This window comes from Triticum aestivum, chromosome 2D (genome assembly GCF_018294505.1).
Source record: "Triticum aestivum cultivar Chinese Spring chromosome 2D, IWGSC CS RefSeq v2.1, whole genome shotgun sequence".
Lineage (NCBI taxonomy): Eukaryota > Viridiplantae > Streptophyta > Magnoliopsida > Poales > Poaceae > Triticum > Triticum aestivum.
The window spans coordinates 120,143,642-120,164,213 of record NC_057799.1 but is presented as its reverse complement, the minus strand read 5'-3'; the positions used below and the strand labels follow the sequence as shown (position 1 = coordinate 120,164,213).

The 20,572-nt window shown below is 45.5% G+C and overlaps 1 protein-coding gene and 1 long non-coding RNA gene across 19 annotated transcripts; one reads left to right on the top strand and one right to left on the bottom strand.

Moving 5' to 3' along the window:
* Positions 1 to 6,484: 6,484 nt before the first annotated feature.
* LOC123052069 (uncharacterized) lies at positions 6,485 to 13,833 on the bottom strand. Of its 18 annotated transcripts, XR_006424454.1 has the most exons (15): positions 13,186 to 13,833; positions 12,822 to 12,946; positions 12,619 to 12,697; positions 12,203 to 12,283; positions 12,054 to 12,115; positions 11,845 to 11,921; positions 11,680 to 11,758; positions 10,772 to 10,944; positions 10,048 to 10,221; positions 9,897 to 9,952; positions 9,663 to 9,747; positions 9,414 to 9,565; positions 8,298 to 8,363; positions 6,870 to 8,067; positions 6,485 to 6,777 (listed from the first exon to the last, which is right to left on the bottom strand). It is a non-coding gene; the product is annotated as an uncharacterized lncRNA (long non-coding RNA). The 18 variants fall into 18 exon arrangements; XR_006424447.1 differs by having other exon boundaries at positions 6,870 to 7,061; positions 7,943 to 8,067; positions 9,897 to 10,944; XR_006424459.1 differs by having other exon boundaries at positions 9,658 to 9,747; positions 10,048 to 10,944.
* Positions 13,834 to 15,100: 1,267 nt separating this feature from the next.
* Positions 15,101 to 16,897, top strand: LOC123055705 (uncharacterized). The gene is made up of 7 exons (XM_044479606.1): positions 15,101 to 15,190; positions 15,266 to 15,472; positions 15,622 to 15,849; positions 15,958 to 16,018; positions 16,103 to 16,227; positions 16,649 to 16,735; positions 16,817 to 16,897. Exons 2-7 carry the CDS (start codon positions 15,278 to 15,280, stop codon positions 16,895 to 16,897), a joined length of 777 nt encoding a protein of 258 aa, XP_044335541.1. The 5' UTR covers positions 15,101 to 15,190; positions 15,266 to 15,277.
* Positions 16,898 to 20,572: the final 3,675 nt, after the last annotated feature.

Here is a 20,572-nt window from a genome sequence, read left to right as displayed (position 1 = left end):
TACTAGCAAAAATTAAGCGCAAGCGCACAAGTGACATAGGTTTGAGCTTGATTTGGCTCATTCACGAACATGACGCACGCGCACGAGGCATGGCGAGGCGGGAGGACGATGAGGAGCACGTGGGAACTACTTCTCTCCTCAAGCTTCAGCAGCATGTGGAAGAGAAACCCTTATAAAGAGGTCCAACTCTTCCTCTAAATCCGGGTGATACTAAACTTCTCACCACCTAGTCATATAACCCACATGGCCCCTTAGAGATCTTCAAAAATTGTTATATGGGCCCAAGGTCCACCTTATATTTCAACAACCTCCACCAGATCTCGAGGGCCCATGTGTTGTCCTCTGTTCCAAACACTGTTCTGATAACACCACTATTTTCATTGGAGACATGTTAAAGTTAAACACGCACCTAGAGCAAGTAGCTACACTCCATCACAACTGAACAATGGACTATGCCTTGAATTGTCAGTTTGATGTAAAGAAGTTTCACCAAATGTCCTACTGGTACTAGGCTGCCGAAGGCTGACCTCTCGGGTGGAGCATATTAGTCACACTCCTGGCCTATTCATGAACTTACTAGAGATCACCCAATCTCATAGACCGTGACCAGTAGTCGGACTCATATATGTGTGTTGTTGGGGAACGTAGTAATTTCAAAAAAATTCCTACGCATACGCAAGATCATGGTGATGCATAGCAACGAGAGGGGAGAGTGTTGTCCACGTACCCTCGTAGACCGACAGTGGAAGCGTTATCACAACGCGGTTGATGTAGTCGTACGTCTTCACGATCCGATCGATCAAGTACCGAACGCACGGCACCTCCGAGTTCTACACACGTTCAGCTCGATGACGTCCCTCGAACTCCGATCCAGCCGAGTGTTGAGGGAGAGTTTCGTCAGCACGACAGCGTGATGACGATGATGATGTTCTACCGACGCAGGGCTTCGCCTAAGCTCTGCTACGAGATTATCGAGGTGTAATATGGTGGAGGGGGGCACCGCACACGGCTAAAAGATCAATAGATCAATTGTTGTGTCTCTGGGGTGCCCCCTTGTCCCCGTATATAAAGGAGCAAGGGAGGAGGAGGCCGTCCCTAGGAGGGGGCGCACCAAGTGTGGAGTCCTACTAGGACTCCCTAGTCCTAGTAGGATTCCACCTCCCATATGGAATAGGAAAAGAGGAAGGGAAAAAGAGAAGGAAGGAAGGGGGCGCCCCCCCTCCCTAGTCCAATTCGGACCAGACCAAGGGGAGGGGTGCGGCCACCCTTGAGGCCCTTTTTCTTCTTTCCCGTATGGCCCAATAAGGCCCAATACGTATTCCCGTAACTCTCCGGTACTCCGAAAAATACCCGAATCACTCGGAACCTTTCCGAAGTCCGAATATAGTCATCCAATATATCGATCTTTACGTCTCGACCATTTCGAGACTCTTCGCCATGTCCCCGATCTCATCCGGGACTCCGAACTCCTTCGGTACATCAAAACTCAATAAAACTGTCATCGTAACGTTAAGCGTGCGGACCCTACGGGTTCGAGAACTATGTAGACATGACCGAGACACCTCTCCGGTCAATAACCAATAGTGGGACCTGGATGCCCATATTGGCTCCCACATATTCTACGAAGATCTTTATCGGTCAGACCGCATAACAACATACGTTGTTCCCTTTGTCATCGGTATGTTACTTGCCCGAGATTCGATCGTCGGTATCTCGATACCTAGTTCAATCTCGTTATTGGCAAGTCTCTTTACTCGTTCCGTAATACATCATCCCGCAACTAACTCATTAGTCACAATGCTTGCAAGGCTTATAGTGATGTGCATTACCGAGTGGGCCCAGAGATACCTCTTCGACAATCGGAGTGACAAATTCTAATCTCGAAATACGCCAACCCAACAAGTACCTTTGGAGACACCTGTAGAGCACCTTTATAATCACCCATTTACGTTATGACGTTTGGTAGCACACAAAGTGTTCCTCCGGTAAACGGGAGTTGCATAATCTCATAGTCATAGGAACATGTATAAGTCATGAAGAAAGCAATAGCAACATACTAAACGATCGGGTGCTAAGCTAACGGAATGGGTCAAGTCAATCACGTCATTCTCCTAATGAGGTGATCTCTTTAATCAAATGACAACTCATGTCTATGGCTAGAAAACATAACCATCTTTGATTAACGAGCTAGTCAAGTAGAGGCATACTAGTGACACTCTGTTTGTCTATGTATTCACACATGTATTATGTTTCCGGTTAATACAATTCTAGCATGAATAATAAACATTTATCATGATATAAGGAAATATATAATACTTTATTATTGCCTCTAGGGCATATTTCCTTCATGTGTTCCTCCGAAGATCGCTGTGTAGGATAGCATCTTGCTTATAAAAACTTTGGAACATATTAAGAGAAAAGTCAACCTGCCATATAGTTTTCGAGAGTATTGCATCTCCAACGGAGTGGGTTAGTAAATTCACTCTCCTCAGTTAACCACTAGCTTGTTTTCCCAGATCCTACTTTATAGGATCTCCGATCACATAGGTTGGATTAGCGCCATGTCAACTAATATGGGTCTCATACCCATCTCCCTTGATGAAGTGTCTATCACAACACGTGATAGCCCTTTGGTAAAGGGATCTGCCAGATTCTTAGCCATTGGATATAATCCAATGTTATCACTCCGGAATTTCTTAAACGTTCGAGAACTTTTAATCCCATTCCTATATGCTTTGTGGACTGGGAGTTGTCCTTTGAACTCTTTGCCTTGACCATGCTTTGTGGATCACCACCTATCAACTATATATGAGGCGGCTGGATTTCCCGTACAAGAAAAGAAAATGACTCAAATCCCATCCAAAATGTCAAAATCTAACCTAACTCAGACATGCACCAGGGCTAGAACTTCCGGTCTAGCCCGGAACTATCAGGCTCGGTTTGTATAAAATAGCCCTCTTGCGAAAATCATGGAGGCCACATATGATCTTGGATTGCGATGATCCCAAAAGAAACCTTGTTCTTCTCATCGAGGTGAATAATTTCCCCTGTTGAGCAATTTTCTAGCCGAGCTTGTTTTGAGGGTGTATTTGGTCCCACAATTCTGTAAAAAATATTGAAAACCTGCATCCTGCACGCACCGGGTACAATACATATATTTCTTATGTAGGTCGTCCCAATTACGTTTTCTGCCACGTTAAAAAACTGGTGTCAACACGTGGCTCCCCTGTTTTTCGGCAAAGGCTGCGTGCCGAAAAATAACTTGATGAGAGATTGTTCTAAGGATGATGGCAAGACTCCATCGACCACTTTATATGTGCTTCGGGCGGTAAGTTTATATCGACCATTGCTTGTTTGAATCTCTTGATGCAAACTTGGGTGGAACCTTCTCAATTTCATTAACAATCCGATGATAAAGTTCGATAGATATGCACCTCAAATCCATGCGCCGAACCATCTTGTCTACCCTTCCACTTGGATCTTGTAGATAATCAATAATGAATTCCCTCCAAGCATTGCTTTCATCTGCATAAAAATTTCGTTAGTGGCCGAAGCGATGGGCTCCAGTTCGGCAAACATGGTGTTGGTCACCCATCCTTTTTCCGGCATGACCCCCTTGCCAGATGGGCCTCAAGGGTGGCGGACGCAACCCGGCAAAGGTGGCGGACGTCACTGATAGACGGCCCCGGCCTCCCCGTCGCGCGCGGGGCCGTGCGTAGGATCTCGCACGCGGGCCCGGCCGAAACCACCGCATGACCGTGGCCCCAGCCATGCCCGCGATCCATCCGTCATGAACCCCAAGGCAATCCGCCCTTGGGTGCGCCGTTCGGACAAATCAGGCGACGCAGACAACCCAAAGAGTCACCCATGGCACGCCAACGCGCAACGAACGACGCGGAGGCCCTCCTCGCCCGCGAAGGCTCCTAGAGGGCGGGTACTCAACATCGTTGAGTGGATTGTATGTAATTATGTTACTATGGAATAAAAGTCCCGTTTACCCCGAAAAAGAAGTACATTGTGAAATTTGTTTTGCAAAACAAATATACACAAGAGTTTGTGCAACAATATTTTTAAAGTTGAACAGACGATTTATAAATCATCATTTCTCTTTTAGTATAAAAAAAATGCAGTCGACATTGCGGAGGCTTCTCCCGCGTGTCGACGGTGCTGATGCCCTAGTCCCAGCTCTAATTCTTCGCCGCGCTGTCCACACTTCGCGGCCGTGGTGAGACGGTGTGGGGGCCTCATGTCCGCGTTGGCGCAGGGTAGTGGTTGGTCTGGTGGCTGGATCCTGAGCTCCCGAGGTGCGGGTTGGGATCGGGGGAAACCCCTGTCGGCGTGTCCGACACCGGCGCGGGGACGCCTGTGGGCGCCACCTGACCTTCCGGGAGGGCGTCGGGGGCTACCCTTCCTCTCGCCTCGTCGTGTACCGGGGGAAACCCTTGGCAGCAGCATCGTCATCGTCGCGATCCTTCTTGAAGGTGTTGAGCTCCGGAGTCTTGAAGCCTAGTGGAAGATCCTGATGGGCGCAGTGGTCGCGAGGCTTCTTCATTTTTGTTGATCCGTCGTTGTCGGCATTTGTTATCCTATATGGTTCGGTTGGTCGGGGGGAAAGGCATTGCGGAGGCTTCGCTGCGATTTGTGGCATCTGTCCTCCGACTCAACGTTCGGTACTCGGCACCGTTTTCCTTCTCCTTTTCCCTCCTCTTGTGCTGCCAAAACCTCCCAAATCGCGCTCCTCACCCCCAATCGAAACCCAACCAACGCACCGCCTTTGGCCCCAAATCCGACGCCGCCGCCTCGCGCCCCACCGAACCTCCTTAGCGCCACCGCCAATCACCCTCTCCGGCTCCACAATGGAGGACGGCGACATCACGGCCAGGGCCAAGCGCATCGTCGAGCTCAAGAGAGATGGGCACATCGCGGCGTCGCTGGAGAAGGCCGAAGCCCTCGCCGCGGAGCACCCTAGGTCCCTCACCGCCGTCTGCCTCCAGGGGGACCTCCACTATTCCGCCGCCATCGGCGCCCGCGCGGCTACCGCGGGCTCGGAGGAGGAGCCGGCCGACGCGGAGTCGCACCTCCGTCGAGGTCGCGACGCGCTCTTGATGGCGAAGTCGCTCGCCCCCGACAACGCCGACATCGCAGTCGCGTTAGCTGACCTCCTCGCCGAGTCGTCGATGTACCTCGAGGCAGAGGCGGAGCTGCGTCGCGCTATGGACATGGACGCCGCAGCAGCGCCCAAGTCCTCCCAGAGCCCAGTCTCCTCCACTCCGCGCGAGAGGAGGCAGTCCTATGAAAGGGTGATCAATCGTCTAGTTGCGCATGAGGCAGGGAGGCTCATGGACGTCGCCAAGAGCGACGACGTTGCTGCAAAGCGCAAGCTGCAGGCGCTGCAGGCGCTGAAGGAAGCAAGGGATCTCGCCAAGCGCTTCCCGGGCTCGGCGCGTGCACGGTTATTGGGCCCCTTCCTAGAGCTCGAGTATATGCTTGCCGCTTCCCGGGAGCATAAGGATCCTGCCTGGAGCAAAGGCTTGGAACGCCTTGTCTGCGATGCAGTAGGAGCAGCCAAGGAATTCCCCAATTCTACCGCTGCTGCTTTGTTTCAGGCGCGACTTCTGTTCGTTTGTGGCAATCACATTGATGCAGAGGGCGAGTGCCACCGAGCCCTTGCACTGAAGCACCCTACAGACCCGGTGGAAGATTGCATTCCGACTGGGTCCATCAGAGGACAGGATTCTCAAAGCAGGTTGAGTTCGGTCACCGGGCTGTTCCATGATTTACTTGACAAGATCCTGCAGTTTGCTGAATCATTCTGGGAAAACTGTTTGACATCTGAGAAGAGGCAGAGTTTCTTGTCCGTGAGAATTGATGCGCTAGAGAACGAATGCAGGATGGTTGAACACTCGTATGATTTCAGTGTATCAAGCGCTTGTAGCTTCTTCAAGGAGCATAAGTCTTGGAGGTCCTGGGTGTGTCTCCTGTGCAGTGCAAAGCATACAAGCACTAGATCGCTCCTGAAGCACATGGTGAAGAAACATTCACGGTCAGTATTGCGGAGGCTACTGGACATTGTAGATCCGACAGTTGAGCCAGAGAGCGATTGTCTCCTGGAAGGCTTGTTGTTGTGCAAGGACTCGGAGAATCATGATACCATCTGCTTCAAAGAAAGGGATGAGATGTTCAGATTACTTTTCTTGGAACCGAACCGTGGAGAAGTAGCAAAGCCAGTGGACAAATTTCATCAAGACCAGCAGAGCCAAGGAACTCTACTCCTGGAGAACATCAAGAAGAACATGGCGAATTTGCCTACGCATAAATCCACAACATATGAGGTTATGCGATGCTGCTAATTTCTGTTTTGTATTTATAAGCACTAGATGTCTCGTTGCGCCAATGGCGCAAAGGCCGAGAGGGAGCCAAGTATTGTGAGAATATTCAGACACCCAAGTCGAAAACCAAATGTGGCCAACACTCCCACATCCTCTGCTTGAAAGCCGCCTTTTCTCACCAAATCAAACATAGATACATGATTCTTCAAGAGCAAATTTCAAAGAAAATATAAAGCATGGAAGGCTTTAAATTGTACTATTGAGACCATACCACCATATCTTCATTTAGATTCTTTGAAAATCTAAAGGTCTAAGAGGATGGTACATGTGAGAAGCTGTGAATCCACAACAAAAAACTAAACTAACTTCCAAACAAACATTTCAAGTTTGGAAGCCACAAAGAAGCAGCCCAGATCTCTCGTTGTAGTGCAGGTACATGTCCTTAATCCTGCATCCACAGCCCATAATTTTTCAACACCTAAATCCACGAAATCCAACCGAAGGAAATCAATCATGGCAGAAACATGCGCCGTGACTTACGTCTCCGAGAAGGACTTCTTGGCATTCTTGTGCAGGTTGGACACAGCAATCCTCGCTGCGAACTGCAGAAGAACCACACAGGCACCTTCCTTCACCTTGCCCTTGGGGAGGAGGGGGGCAACACTTGCAGCGCCGCGACAAATATATCTTTTCTGTCCCTCTATCCCTGCTACTTGAAAACAAGGATCTCCACTGATAGAAAGATGCCAAGGATAACCAGAATAAGGACAATAACCAAAGTGTAGCCGGCAGTTCAGGCTTTACCCCAACAAGAACAGACCATGGTCAATTCACACAAGCATAAAAAAGCAGGCAAAGCACACCATGATACACGGCTAACAATTGAAATAAGCGCGCAAATCATGTCCACACGCAACCACAAAATATGAATGGCATGAGGCAAAAGAAAACACAATGTCGGGCCAAACCTAGAATATCAACACGACCAATGAAGCAAGAATAATGAAAGTACATAGGTCACACAATAAATGCAATTTCCAGAAAAAAGGAAAGGAAGAAACCCTGATAAGCAGAAGAAAGAAGAAGAAAACTTGATCAACAGAAGAAAGAAAAGGCGACCTCCAAGAACGTACAACATAAAAAAAGGAAAGAGAAGAAGTAATCAGGCCACATGCATTGCACTAAACAGCTCATTATTATTAGGACCTGTGTGCATACCCAAACTTCTTAAGATTCTGTGTAGAGCAGAAATTTTGAAACGACCCAGAAATAAAATACAGGATTATGTGGTCGGCTTTTTGTTGATGACCAGCAACTACGTCAAACTGGGATTAGTCCACCAAAATTAAAGCTTGTTCAGAACAAGGGGTAGCATCTGTAGCTAACAAGATCAACCATCAATGAGTTATCTAAGTAAATGCGGCCAATAATCAAGCAAATAAACTGTAATCCCATCTCAGCTAGCAATATAAACAAACAAGGGGTAGCATATGTACTTAACCAGATCAACCATCAATGGATTATCTAAGTAAACATGACCAATAATCAAGCAAATAAACTGTAATCCCATCTCAGTTAGGAATATAAACAATTACACAACAATCCAGAATCACCTGATTCTTCCTCGGCTGAACTCTACCGTGTAGTTCATCATGCGTTGCAAGATGGAGAACACAACGCAGAGGCCAGCGGCTCCGTGAGGACGATGTCGGCGCGGACCTGGCGGCGTGCATCACGTCTGAGGATGGTACACGTGAGAAGATGTGGATCCAACACAAAGAACTAAATTAACTATCCAAACAAACTTTTCAATTGTGGGCTTGCATAGGAAATAATGGTCATAATGGTGCCAATGGCAAGAAATTGCCTGTGGAACTGAACAGTGCAGACCAAGGCATACATTTCAGTCACTTTGAACATAGATGAGTAACGAAATAAAAAAAACCAGAGAGCTATGGAAGCACTGACCTCGGGCGGTGCCGCCCTTGTGCTCCTGGCTCCGGTACTGCACGGCCATGTATGGGTCTATCTTCCCTGCAAGTACAGGTTAATCAGATTAATGTCCATCAGCAGAACAACCCAAGGCAAGCCAAGAACATGTGTGGTGGTCGTGATAAATGTTCTCTCTGGATTTGACGGAAGGTGTGCAGTGGAATATTCACCAAGGAAATCGCTGCCGGAGTACACAGTGAATATTCAAGTAGCAAGGTATTCATGAATACACAGTGAATACATGAAAAAAAAAAACCTTGCATCCATCATGCACCGTGAATTCTGAAAGTAGGTGTGATGCTAACCAAGATATCTAAGAATAAAGCAATCATAGTTTTACCGAGAGGAGAGAATTTAGCATGGGCAAGCATGAGCGCATATAACACACAGCTTCACCTAGAAGAACTTTATTATCTACAAAGAAAGTATTAATCTGATGCACTACTAAATCAGGAACAAGAACATGATAAACCATTGCTTTTGGTCTGAAACGACTAATGAAACTGGAGATTGTAAATATACCAAGATTGGATAAAAGTCCGAAGGTAAGATATAAGTAGTCATTCGATTACATCATGTGAAGACCATTTGGAGATTATAGGTCATGAAATTCATCTTGTTATGACTTATGATTGACTGGAACTACAGCGAGCAAATATACAGCAAAGTTCACTTCTGAATTTGGGCAAACAACATGAAGAAATCATATTATTACCTAACAAATACACATGCACACGTACACCTAGAAAGCGTAGAGTTTACAAGACACACTGCAAGCAATTATACAGCAAAAGTTCACTTCTGAATCTTGGCAAACAACATAAAGAAGTCATATTAGTACCTAACAAATACACATGTACATGTACGCCTAGAAAGCTTAGAATTTACAGGACACACAGCAGGCAAATATACAACAAAAGTTCACTTCTGAACTTGGGAAGTTCACTTCTGAACTTGGGCAAACAACACAAAGAAATCATATTATTACCTTTAGGATTAGGGAAGCCGAGAGAAACTGGAAACAACATGTATATCTAGAAAACTTCGAGTTTACAGGAACTTGATAAAGCACTTCTGAACAAGGCTGCTTACTTGCATTTCTGGCACATTCCACGTAGCGATAGAACTACGACATGCGGCATCACGCAGTGATCTACTGATCACGAAGATACACTTCATCTTCTGTTGCAATGACAGCTTGAAGGAAATGACACATAAAAGCGCAGTCTTATGCATAGAATAACCTGACAGAAAACAGAGACAAATGCAGGTATGGTTATCTATTATGCCGCTGATAAAAAGTAATTAAAACGCCAATAGAAGAATAGTGCCTTACGTTACCTACAAATGCTTCTTCAGTAGAGAGCGGAGCAGCAGCTACTTGGCTTTGTTTGTGATCGCAGTGGTCCTAACACCAGCATTGGCCCTGAGTTTCAGAAATTAGTACTGAATAAGCATTTTGTTGTGCATGTTAGAAATTTCAAATAGAACAATCAACCAACCATTGGATTTGAATGGCTGTCCATTGCGTCAGTAAGGAAACAATGCGTTGCTAAGGAAAGGAAAAACACAAACCTTGACGTGCCAAAGCAGCATATGATCAACAAGAAGCACGTCACAAACAGTAGAACCTGCAAAGTAAAATAAAATGATAGAAGAACATGGAGTTAGCTAGTATACATTTCATCAAATAGAAAATATGCAGGGCAAGCAGGTGGGGAATCACAAGACAGTCGATACAGCGAGCAACCCAAAGGCAACAACAACCCGATAAATGGTCATTGCTATGTTGTCTGCACGGTCGGGCAACAAATCGGCATGAGGGAGAGGATGACGCGGGGGTGGTGGGATGAAAGATACATATGATGGATAATTTATTGGTCAATATTTGTAGGTTGTCCTGCAATTGTAAAAAATACTCCCCTTGGTTATTAGTTTCCAACTAAATGGAAGATACGTGACACAAATATGAAATGTTGGTCATCCTGTATGCCTAAATGGAAGATACATGGCAAAAAAAATTGAATAGAAACATCAAGCCATTCATATCCATTAGAGATCGAAATATATCATGCACGAAAAAATGTAATTAGCTGCGCTATCGTCACTCTATTTTGTTTGCAGAGATCATGCCAAATATAAAGATTTTAACCAAGAAAATTTCATGATTCAGATCATCAAAAACCTCAAAAAAATACATGCAAACAAACTGCAGATATGAAACCACATGTAAGTACTGAATCTTTTAGAGCCTAGTTTTCTGCAAAAAAAAACAGCTATCCTCTCTGCCAAGCTTAGCAAATCTCGGTTCAACAACAAAAACGCAGTCTTAGTGGAGAAGGGGTTCAAAGTCAACTTGTGTTTTATGTCAAAAGTAAGACTGAATAAATTATTGGGGATATGAAGAACATAAATAGCATAGGAAAAGATAATAATGGTAGGCGTACAACCCTTTGGTTCAGGTAGGAATATTTCGATCTTAGGTTGTGTATCTTCTGAATTTGATTTCAAACGGCTGCCCCCATTCAAATCCAACCATGGCATGAATGATCCGTCGATCCCAAGCGTGTCAAAGAACCTGAACACGCACGCTGAATGTACCAAGTTGACTGTACGTCACCAACTGCTCATTCAATAGGTAAAAATCAAATTAGGTGAACGCCCACACTTATCTTACTACTTTGTATTTCATCCTATCAATTAATTAATAAAATTAAGCATCGTCACTTTTATTGCCTCTTGCAGCAGGTTCATTCCATCAAAATGTTAGACACTGTATTTGTGTCTTATTTACTTATTAAGAAACTGTTCTCTTATCAAATTTTATTATTCTTTTGGCGATGTGAATTTTCAGGCCCAATAGGAATAGCCACAGCCTGGTTGAGCAAGCTGTTAATGGTGATAAATGATAATTTCTGTCCAGAAGAGGCAAATTTTAGCAAAGAATACATAGAAGAAGTGGTGTAGGTAAAGAGCTAGAGCCATGTTCTAACGAAACAAAAATGAGATGGTTATCCTCATCTTCTACAATATAATAAATAATATTTTTCCATCAGAAACAAAGTTAAATAAAAAGCATAATATGCAAGGACGTCTTCAAAGAACAACTGAAATGAGAGAGGTGTAAATTTCTAGGATACTTTTTTAGGTTTGATTGCTTCCTAAATACCCTCATGTATGCCCTCCTCATCTCAGAGCAACAACCACTGTTAAAAACACCGAGGAGAGGGAATGGTGTGCTAAGAACTTAAAGTACGAATAACTTAAGGCTAGAATGCTAGCAATCAACATATTCCAAGCACCAAGTACTGAAGTACCAGAAAGAGCAATAATTTGGTTAGATAAGAGAAGAACTGACCTCCCTTTGCAAATATCTCACAACAACATCACCTTGGTCCTCTTAGATATCCATTCAACTGAACATGTGTGATTCAAACCTGAAAAAAAGGCAAGTCAACCATTATTCATAGACCTACGCACTGAAGCATGTGTATAAGGAGGTAAGCGGTAGGAGGAGAATTACCATGGCAACAAGCTGTTGATGCCTGAGCAAGGGTGTGGTGGAGAAGAAGTGGCGTGAAATCGAGAAACAATCAGCACCTATGGACACACATCAATAACAATGCAAAATAAAGACATAAGCCAACCAAACACTCAGCAACCTACCGAACGTTAGGATTAAGACATCCAAATGCTCCATAGTTTTTTCTTCTGGTGGAGAACAATACTTACTCGAGATCAGATTCTACCCCGAATGAGTGTGTGCATCGACAGTAGTAAATTTCTCTCCAAGACTGTTGAAAAGAGCGAAAGGCATGAAGACGGTTACCAAGCCAAGCAAACAGTAGCAGGCACACAGAATAGCTGATGTACAGAATTACCTGTCACTAAACGAATTTATGTCAGGGATATCCTCATTGATATACCAAAAGCAGGCCAAGCGACCAATGAGCCCCTTGTACCTGTCGGAAAGAAACAACAAGGAACAAAAATATCAACCACACTGAACATAAAGAATATGTGACTGAGGTTAATACGCAGCAAATTACTGAAGCTGATATGCACATAGCTATATTAATTCCTATAGGTATTTCTTGGTACAGAGCAGACCTACGAAATCTATTATAAAGCATGATGCAATCTATTTCTGCACATGGAAATGAACACCATAATGAGAAGATCAAATATATAAGAATTCATTGGTTGACAAATTATATCGCAACCTCTCGATCAGGCGGACACCATGCAAATGCACAACAACCAATCGCTGAATCTAAGCTTGTAGAAACAGTCATACATGGAGATCGCCATTTGTTTTTCCTCCTCCAACACCATTTGTTTTTGCTCCTCCCCGTGCTTCCTCCATCAACCACATACTACAAAAGTACCATACATATAAGCTGAGAACATGAATCGACCGTACCATGTCAAATTATGAATTAGCGTGGCTGTAACACTTCAACTACACAACCCAGTTAGAGCTTGAGAATATATAAGTACCAGCAGCATCAATCTAACTGTGAAGCAGCCATGCCACGAAGAAGAGAGTTGTTAATTGCATTACCAAGCTCTAACACGAGATAGAAGGAGCCCGGCTTGGTAAGGCCAATTGGTAGAGACAACAACTGCAAATATTGTAGAGAAAAGTGAGAAAAGTGAATTATCAATGGGTTCCCACAATGAATTGGCCGAACTCCACACAAGTGGAGCAGGGGCCATAGAAAATCTATTGATTAAGTATACCAAGAAGAACAACCTCTGTCCAACGTCATCGCTGGATTTGGCATTTTATCAAACAGACAACACACAACGACGATAAAGTGACAAACGCACAAGCCGAGAGAGAGGACCGGAAAGAGCTCACCTTGCAGTTTCAGCCAGCGGTTCCCAAGCTGCGCATGTTGTCTTGAACGCCACTCTTGTCCGTAGGCTGCTCCGGCGCTCATTGCAAGACAGGCAGCGGCGCGGGTGGCGAAGCCGGCGAGTAGCTGGAGGCGGCGGGCGAGATGTGCGGGCATGCGTCGTCGGGGAAGAAGAGGTACCGCACAGGAGGCCATCGGCGAGGTCAGCGCTGCCAGGGCCGGGCGCCGCGCACGGGAGGCCAGCGGCGAGGTTCCTGCAACGAACGCCCCCATGGCTCGAGGCCCTGCGTCAGGAGCGGAGGAGGCGGCGGGGATATTCCTCCCCAGACGCCCCCACACTCTCCTCCTCCTCCTCCCCCGTCTCATCCACCCCTCCTCGTCCCGAATCCCGCCGGATCCGAGGCTTGTGGGCGCGGAGGCGAGCTTCTCCGGCGGCGGCGACGGCAGGAGAGGGGGCGGGGGTCGCGGGGGAGACGCGCGGGCTAGGTCACGGGCATCGGCGGCGAGCTTCTCCGGCGGCGGCGGCGGCAGGAGAGGAGGCGGGGGTCGCGGGGGAGACGCGCGGGCCGGAGCTGGCCGGAACCGGCCGGCGCGATGGGGAGAGAGAGAGAGAGAGAGAGAGAGAGAGAGGAGGGCGACGAGGAGGGGGAGGCGAGTGGGACGGGAGGCGGCGGCTAGGACTTCTCCCCAGGAGTGGCTTTGTTTTATACTCCGGTGCATGAAATGACGAAAATGCCCCCCGGCGGGGCACCAAATTAACAGGCGATGGCATAGCGATTTAAAGGAGACGTGGATGCAACGGTTGTGACTGCGAGTTCTTTAGGGTTTATATGTTTAATTATATGCGTTGTACTTACTTTGTGCAGTGCATATTACATGCTTGCTGGCTGCTGCATAGGAAGTTGATAGCTAATGATTTGCAGCCGTTTTTTCTAATAAAATTTTGCTTTGCATTGTAGTCAAGTAACCTGCAAGAAATCAGAGAGTTCTGGCTTCAGTTCCTCAAATGTGCTGTTCTGAACTATGGAAAATCCATCGTGACACTGGCGCACTCATATCTTTGGGTTTGTTCTGCATAACGTCTATCCCTTTTGCATCTCACTTGGTTATTGGTTCAAGACTTGGATTCACTTATTTCTATTTCTCCAGGATGAATTTAGAAAATGTATGGCTGGAGATGGAGAAGCCCTACGTCAAAAGATGTCTGCGGATGATATTGAGACCACCTTTTCCACTCACAGTGTTGTTGATAAAGAGACAATGAAAGAGGAAGTGCTCTATCAAACAGGTACTTTCTCTGTGCCAATATTTATTAAGAAACTCCAATTTCTTGCTGACATGGCACTACCAAGGGAAAAAAGGAGGTTCCATAATTGCAATACTTCAAGTGATCACAACCAGAAAATAAACTTGACAGATGTCAGGCATACATAATTTAGTCTGGATACTTGCCAAGCCGTCATGCATATTTTCAGCCTTCAACGAGGGTGAATCTTATTTCCTTTGACGTTTGTACTCTAGGGATCTTGGAGCTGCAAGCAGATGTGCGTATTGCAGTTCAATAATCTTATAGTTTAACAAAACTCAATGCTCAGGATCAGTAATAGGATACAATATTCAGAGTCAGTAGTTGATGAAAAAAGCAAATCTAACTTAAACTTTCAGGTGCAGGTTCTGCTGGTTTCCTCCGGTTACCGAAATATCATAATACTGGCGAAAGGTTTATGCTCACTTATGTCTGAGAAGAGAAATGATTTCTGCATAAAAGCATTATACAACATATAATTTGGTAGTGAACAGGATTTCAGAAGCACTTGTTCCAACCATATTTGAGTATCTTTTTCTTATATATTATTATTCTCTGTATTCAATTATGTTCATACAAAGTCAAAGGTTAATTATGATCTCAAAGCAGGAGACACACCAACTCTTACTGCTGACTAAGATACTCGCGACTCCCCAAGTTCAAACTCTCATGACATCAATTTGGCGGATATTATCCTCAGGGTAGGCAACTTATGATTTTGAAAAATGGATTTAATCATTCTGCCGCGGAACTTTTCTGAACTTCTCCAAATGCAGACATTATGGTGCATGGAGCCTCTCATTGTTGAAGTTATGAAGACAGAGCCTATCTGCTCCAAGCATGGCCACGGTGAACCATGTGTCGGTGTCATCGTTGACAAGATCTTACAATTATGGGACAAGGCAGAAGATCACCAGCAACAACTGCTATCTCTAGCCAACGCAGTGTGCAGAACCTTGGAGGATGACAATTGCTTTGACGAGGTACACATATTTAATATCCATGCTTATCATTTCTCTGCTTATCATTCTCACTTCTGTGCGAAATATGATCATCCAGCATAGCATATTTGCATTGGAAGTACTGACCCATTGGTATACAATCATGACTAATTAAGAGACGCATTCTGCAGCGGCAGGACAAAAGCAAGCATGTATCTGATATTACAGTAGCCATTCTTAATGGACTACACTTGCCAGATGTTTGTTTACATCTTGGAATCGTGTCTGATACCATGAGGCCAGAAACGAAAGCTTTTGTTTGCAAGTATCATGACCCTCTTGATCTGAAGCCCATGAGGCCAATGGGCTGTGGTTGCAAAACATGTTCACCTGGAGAACTTTGTGCAGATCCAAGCAAGGTTTGTTAAATTCTACAAATGTACTTATGGTTGCATACTTGCATTTGTATGTAATGATCAATTTCCAGCAGCAGCGCATGTTGAGGGTAATTTTATCTTTTTATGCAGCTCGAGCACATATGCAAACAGTGCAGTTCTGCTGCTCTGAAGGACCCATACTCAGCTGTTGGTAATATTTATCTGTAGGACTTATTACTCATAAGAAAATAAAGTTACCTTGTTGAGTCTTACTGATTTGATTTTGCCATGTCAGTCATACATTGGCCAATGAAGATGGAAGTTCAGCAATCACTGGCGGAAATATGGGATGATACTCTTCAACCTCTAATGACATTTCAGTACAACCATGGCACAATATTTTACGGCTTAGCCGCAATGGTATGTTCATAATAATATCTATAAAAATCAATTTGATTATGGCCCTGAACCGTTAATGATTATGTTTTGATCTTGACATTAATGTATTACGAGGAAGGGGAAATATTGTTTGATATGAATAGCCATGAAAAACTATGCATGGTTTGTTTTGAGATGCACACACAGTATCTTAAAACCCAACTTGGATGCACCGGTATTTTGAAAAGGCCGTAGAGATGTGCTATGTTTTTCCGTGGAATGTTGGAATCGCCATGAAGTCTGAATTGAGGATATTATTCCGAAGTCACATGAGAATATATTTTAAGGCCAAGGTTAAAGGAGAAGGACAAACTTGCAGATATCTTCCCATCTTATATGCACATATGCTAATATATTCCTGCACATATCCAAGTATAAGCCATCGGATATTATTTCTTTACAGATATGCTATGTGGACAATGAGCCCATTGGCATTGCTCGATGTGAAAGTGGATGGGTCATGTTTGATGCATGCAGAGAAATCAACAGGGTAGGTGTAACATGTAACCTCTTATTGTATGCTCTAACATTTTTGCATGCTGAATCTTAATTTTTGGCAACTTCCATGTAGTGTGAAGGGCCCTGGGAGGATTTGCTTGCTATGTGCAGGGACGGCACTCCGGCAATTCTATTTTACAAGGTCATCAAATAGATTGACTGAGGTATGTTTGCATTAACACTAGTGAACCGTGTGCTACATAATGTACTACTTCCTCTGTCCGGAATTACTTGTCACCCAAACGGATGTATCTAGAGATAGCACATGTTCCTTCAATTCAATGTGGTTTTGTGAAGTAGTGTAAGATTTGATATATCACATCTTCTCCTTTTCTAATTTGGCGACGGCATTCAAGTTTTGATCTGTAACATCATCTTTGCAGGTAGTCCAGGTTGCCCTAGACCTGTTCCTAGCTCGTGTGCTCTGTATTCGCATCCCATGTCCTTCACCTGAAGATTGAGATTTGTTGATTATAATGATTTCTGAGAATGCCCCTCTGCTCGTCCGATGCGTGACAAGGAGCTTAATATGATAAGCTGAGATGGAGTAAACCGTTACGCGGCCTGCGTGCTTTTTTTGCGAGTGAAAATAGGCGGCCTGCGTGCTGATTGGTGGAAAACCCTCCGGGGCCACTTGTAATGTGTGAGCAAGAGACCGAGTCGAAGCCTCCTTAGTACTACAGTATTAAGATGGGTTCTCTATCCTGTAGCGTTCAGGTTGCCCAAACATATAATGTACTATGTCTCTCCATCTCCCAATCTTTGTTTCTCCCCTTTGCTCTTGGTAAACGACCAGAACTGGCAGACCAATTGCCCACTCGGTCGGTTAATCGTGATGCGCCACACGTTGACGCGGGTCCCACTAACCGCTCGTCGGCCACTCATTTCCCCACAGGCATACTTCCTTCCATAAGGCCAACTCTAACTCATGCGTTCTGTCTGGATTGGCCCGCGGACACCAAAGTCCTGTCTCGTCCGCCCAACATGGACGGACCCCATTTCACATTTGCGCCGGATTTTAGATTAAAAAAAACTTAGCAGAAGTCTAGTCTTACACTAATGAAAATCCACGGAACACCTGCTCGATGGCCTTCCTTGAGGGCCGCAGTGTCGGCCTCCTCAGCCTCCTGATCCTCCTTCACCACTGATGGTGGTGGTGGAGCGGTGAGTGCGCACGGGGCGCACCCTCGAAGAAGACGGTCGGAAGTGGACTGGACGCCCCCCCCTTCATCGCATGTGTGGGAGGAGGTTGGGTGGCTCACGGGCCCCCCTACGCGTGGACTTAAATACGACAGATGCGTGATGGTTGGGTGGCTGATGTGCGGGTCCGAGGCGAACACCGAGCAGACGCGTGTCGCGTCCGTCTCGTGTCTATGTGTAGCAAATCAGATGCAAATTTGGTCTGAATTTGCATCCACATGGACACGAGGCGTGTAGAATATGCGTATGTGTCCGCGTGTTGGGCCGTGGCTTTTGCCCTCGCGGATCCAAACAGACACAACTGGACGAAATTGGCCGGCTAGTTGAAGTTGCCCTAATCGTCTTTCTCCGCCCCTCCTTTTGCCATGGACGTGATGTAGGGTAGAGACCCTAGGTTACCCAATCTTTCACACTTGGAGGGGTTCAAGAGGAACATGGAAGAACAAAGGAATAACTCAAGACAAGATCCAAATCACACATCCACTAAGTTGGCAAACATATGAGATCCACAAGATTACAGGGTCATCAAGAGGAAAAGAATAGCAATGGTAGTTACTCCCAAATCCTATGGAGATGGGGTCTTGGTGATCTCAAGAGAACCTTCTCCCTTCGGAGGCCTTGGTGACCCTATGATGGGGATCCTTCTCCCTTAGGAGGGCTTGATAATCTTGAGAGATTCTTCTCCCTTTGGAGGGCTTGATCCTCTAGGAGGTAACTGGAGCAAAGCTCTCTCAATTTAGTTCAATATACTTTGCAAACCCTAGAAATGAGGTAGGGGATGACTATTTATAGTCTAGGACGAGATAGGGGGCGAGTGAGGGGATACATGGCCACTTGGCCGAAATGCACGCAAGCATGGCCTTATGATCCAGGTAGCTACCCAGACTGTCCGTGCAATGGCTGGATGATCCGGGTAGTTACCAATATGATTCGGCTGGGTCGCAGCGACTGGTGATGGCTGGACATCCGGGGTGGTGGCCTGATGTCTAAGTGATGGACGGATGATCTAGACTATAGTCTGGATTGTCCAGCTCCACGGTTGGGATTTTGTATACATAGCCGGACGTCCGGGCTAGCGGCTGGATGATCTGGGCATTGGCTGGATTATCCGGGCTGGTAGCTGGATGATCCGGGTACCCGCATACTTGCTCATCTTCTTATCATTCTCCTCGTTTTGCTCCCGTCCTTGCTTGGTCTATTTTTGTTGCTTCCTTATGATCCTCTCTGTGGCACCCCGGCTCAGAAGAACCGGAACACCCCGTATTCCAGCCCAGAGATCAAGTCTTATGGAATACGACACTGCTTGGCATAGAACAAATCAGCTCTTATTACAAATATTTTGGGTACAAGGGTTCAGATATACAAAGGATTACATTGGCGCGGTGAGGCCACGCCTGCTAAGGTAGCTCTATATATACTAGCAGTGGAACGACTCGCAGGAGCGGAATAACTTCTAGCAGCGGAACAACGACGACGGTGATGAGCTCCACTCCACAAGGGCTCTGGCTGGGACACGACCTAGATCGCAAAATCAGGATCCTCGACAAGCAATCAATCACGACGTCAACTGCAATCTAGCATGACATGCCAGGTGAGTACTTTGAATGTACTCGCATGCTCACAACAACCAAAGCAATCAAGACAAACAACAACATGGCATTTACAGGTTAATTAATGATGAGCATGATACAACTAGAAAAATACGAGATGAGCATGGCATGTTGGAAATATGCCCTAGAGGCAATAATAAAATGGTTATTATTATATTTCCTTGTTCATGATAATTGTCTATTGTTCATGCTATAATTGTATTAACCGGAAACCGTAATACATGTGTGAATACATATACCACAATATGTCCCTAGTGAGCCTCTAGTTAACTAGCTTGTTGATCAATAGATGGTTGTGGTTTCCTGACCATGGACATTAGATGTCGTTGATAATGAGATCACATCATTAGGAGAATGATGTGATGGACAAGACCCAATCCTAAGCATAGCACAAGATCGTGCAGTTCGTTCGCTAGAGCTTTTCTGATGTCAAGTATCATTTCCTTATACCATGAGATTGTGCAACTCCCGGATACCGTAGGAATGCTTTGGGTGTATCAAACATCACAACGTAACTGGGTGACTATAGAGGTGCACTACAGGTATGTCCGAAAGTGTCTATTGGGTTGGCACGAATCGAGACTGGGATTTGTCACTCCGTATGACGGAGAGGTATCTCTGGGCCCACTCGGTAATGCATCATCATAATGAACTCAATGTGACTAAGGAGTTAGCCACGGGATCATGTGTTACGGAACGAGTAAAGAGACTTGCCAGTAACGAGATTGAACAAGGTATAGGGATACCGACGATCGAATCTCGGGCAAGTAACATACTGATGGACAAACGGTATTGTATACGGGATTGATTGAATCCCCGACATCGTGGTTCATCCGATGAGATCATCGTGGAACATGTGGGAACCAATATGGGTATCCAGATCCCGCTATTGGTTATTGGCCGGAGAGGTGTCTCGGTCATGTCTGCATGGTTCCCGAACCCGCAGGGTCTACACACTTAAGGTTCGGTGACGCTAGAGTTGTTATGGGAAATTGTATGTGGTTACCGAAAGTTGTTCA

Coding starts and splice junctions, on each gene's coding strand:
- LOC123055705 (XM_044479606.1), top strand. CDS start 15,278: ATGGAGCCTCTCATTGTTGAAGTTATGAAGACAGAGCCTATCTGCTCC. Junction 16,019..16,102: donor GGACCCATACTCAGCTGTTG/GTAATATTTATC, acceptor TTGCCATGTCAG/TCATACATTGGCCAATGAAG. Junction 16,228..16,648: donor TTTACGGCTTAGCCGCAATG/GTATGTTCATAA, acceptor ATTTCTTTACAG/ATATGCTATGTGGACAATGA.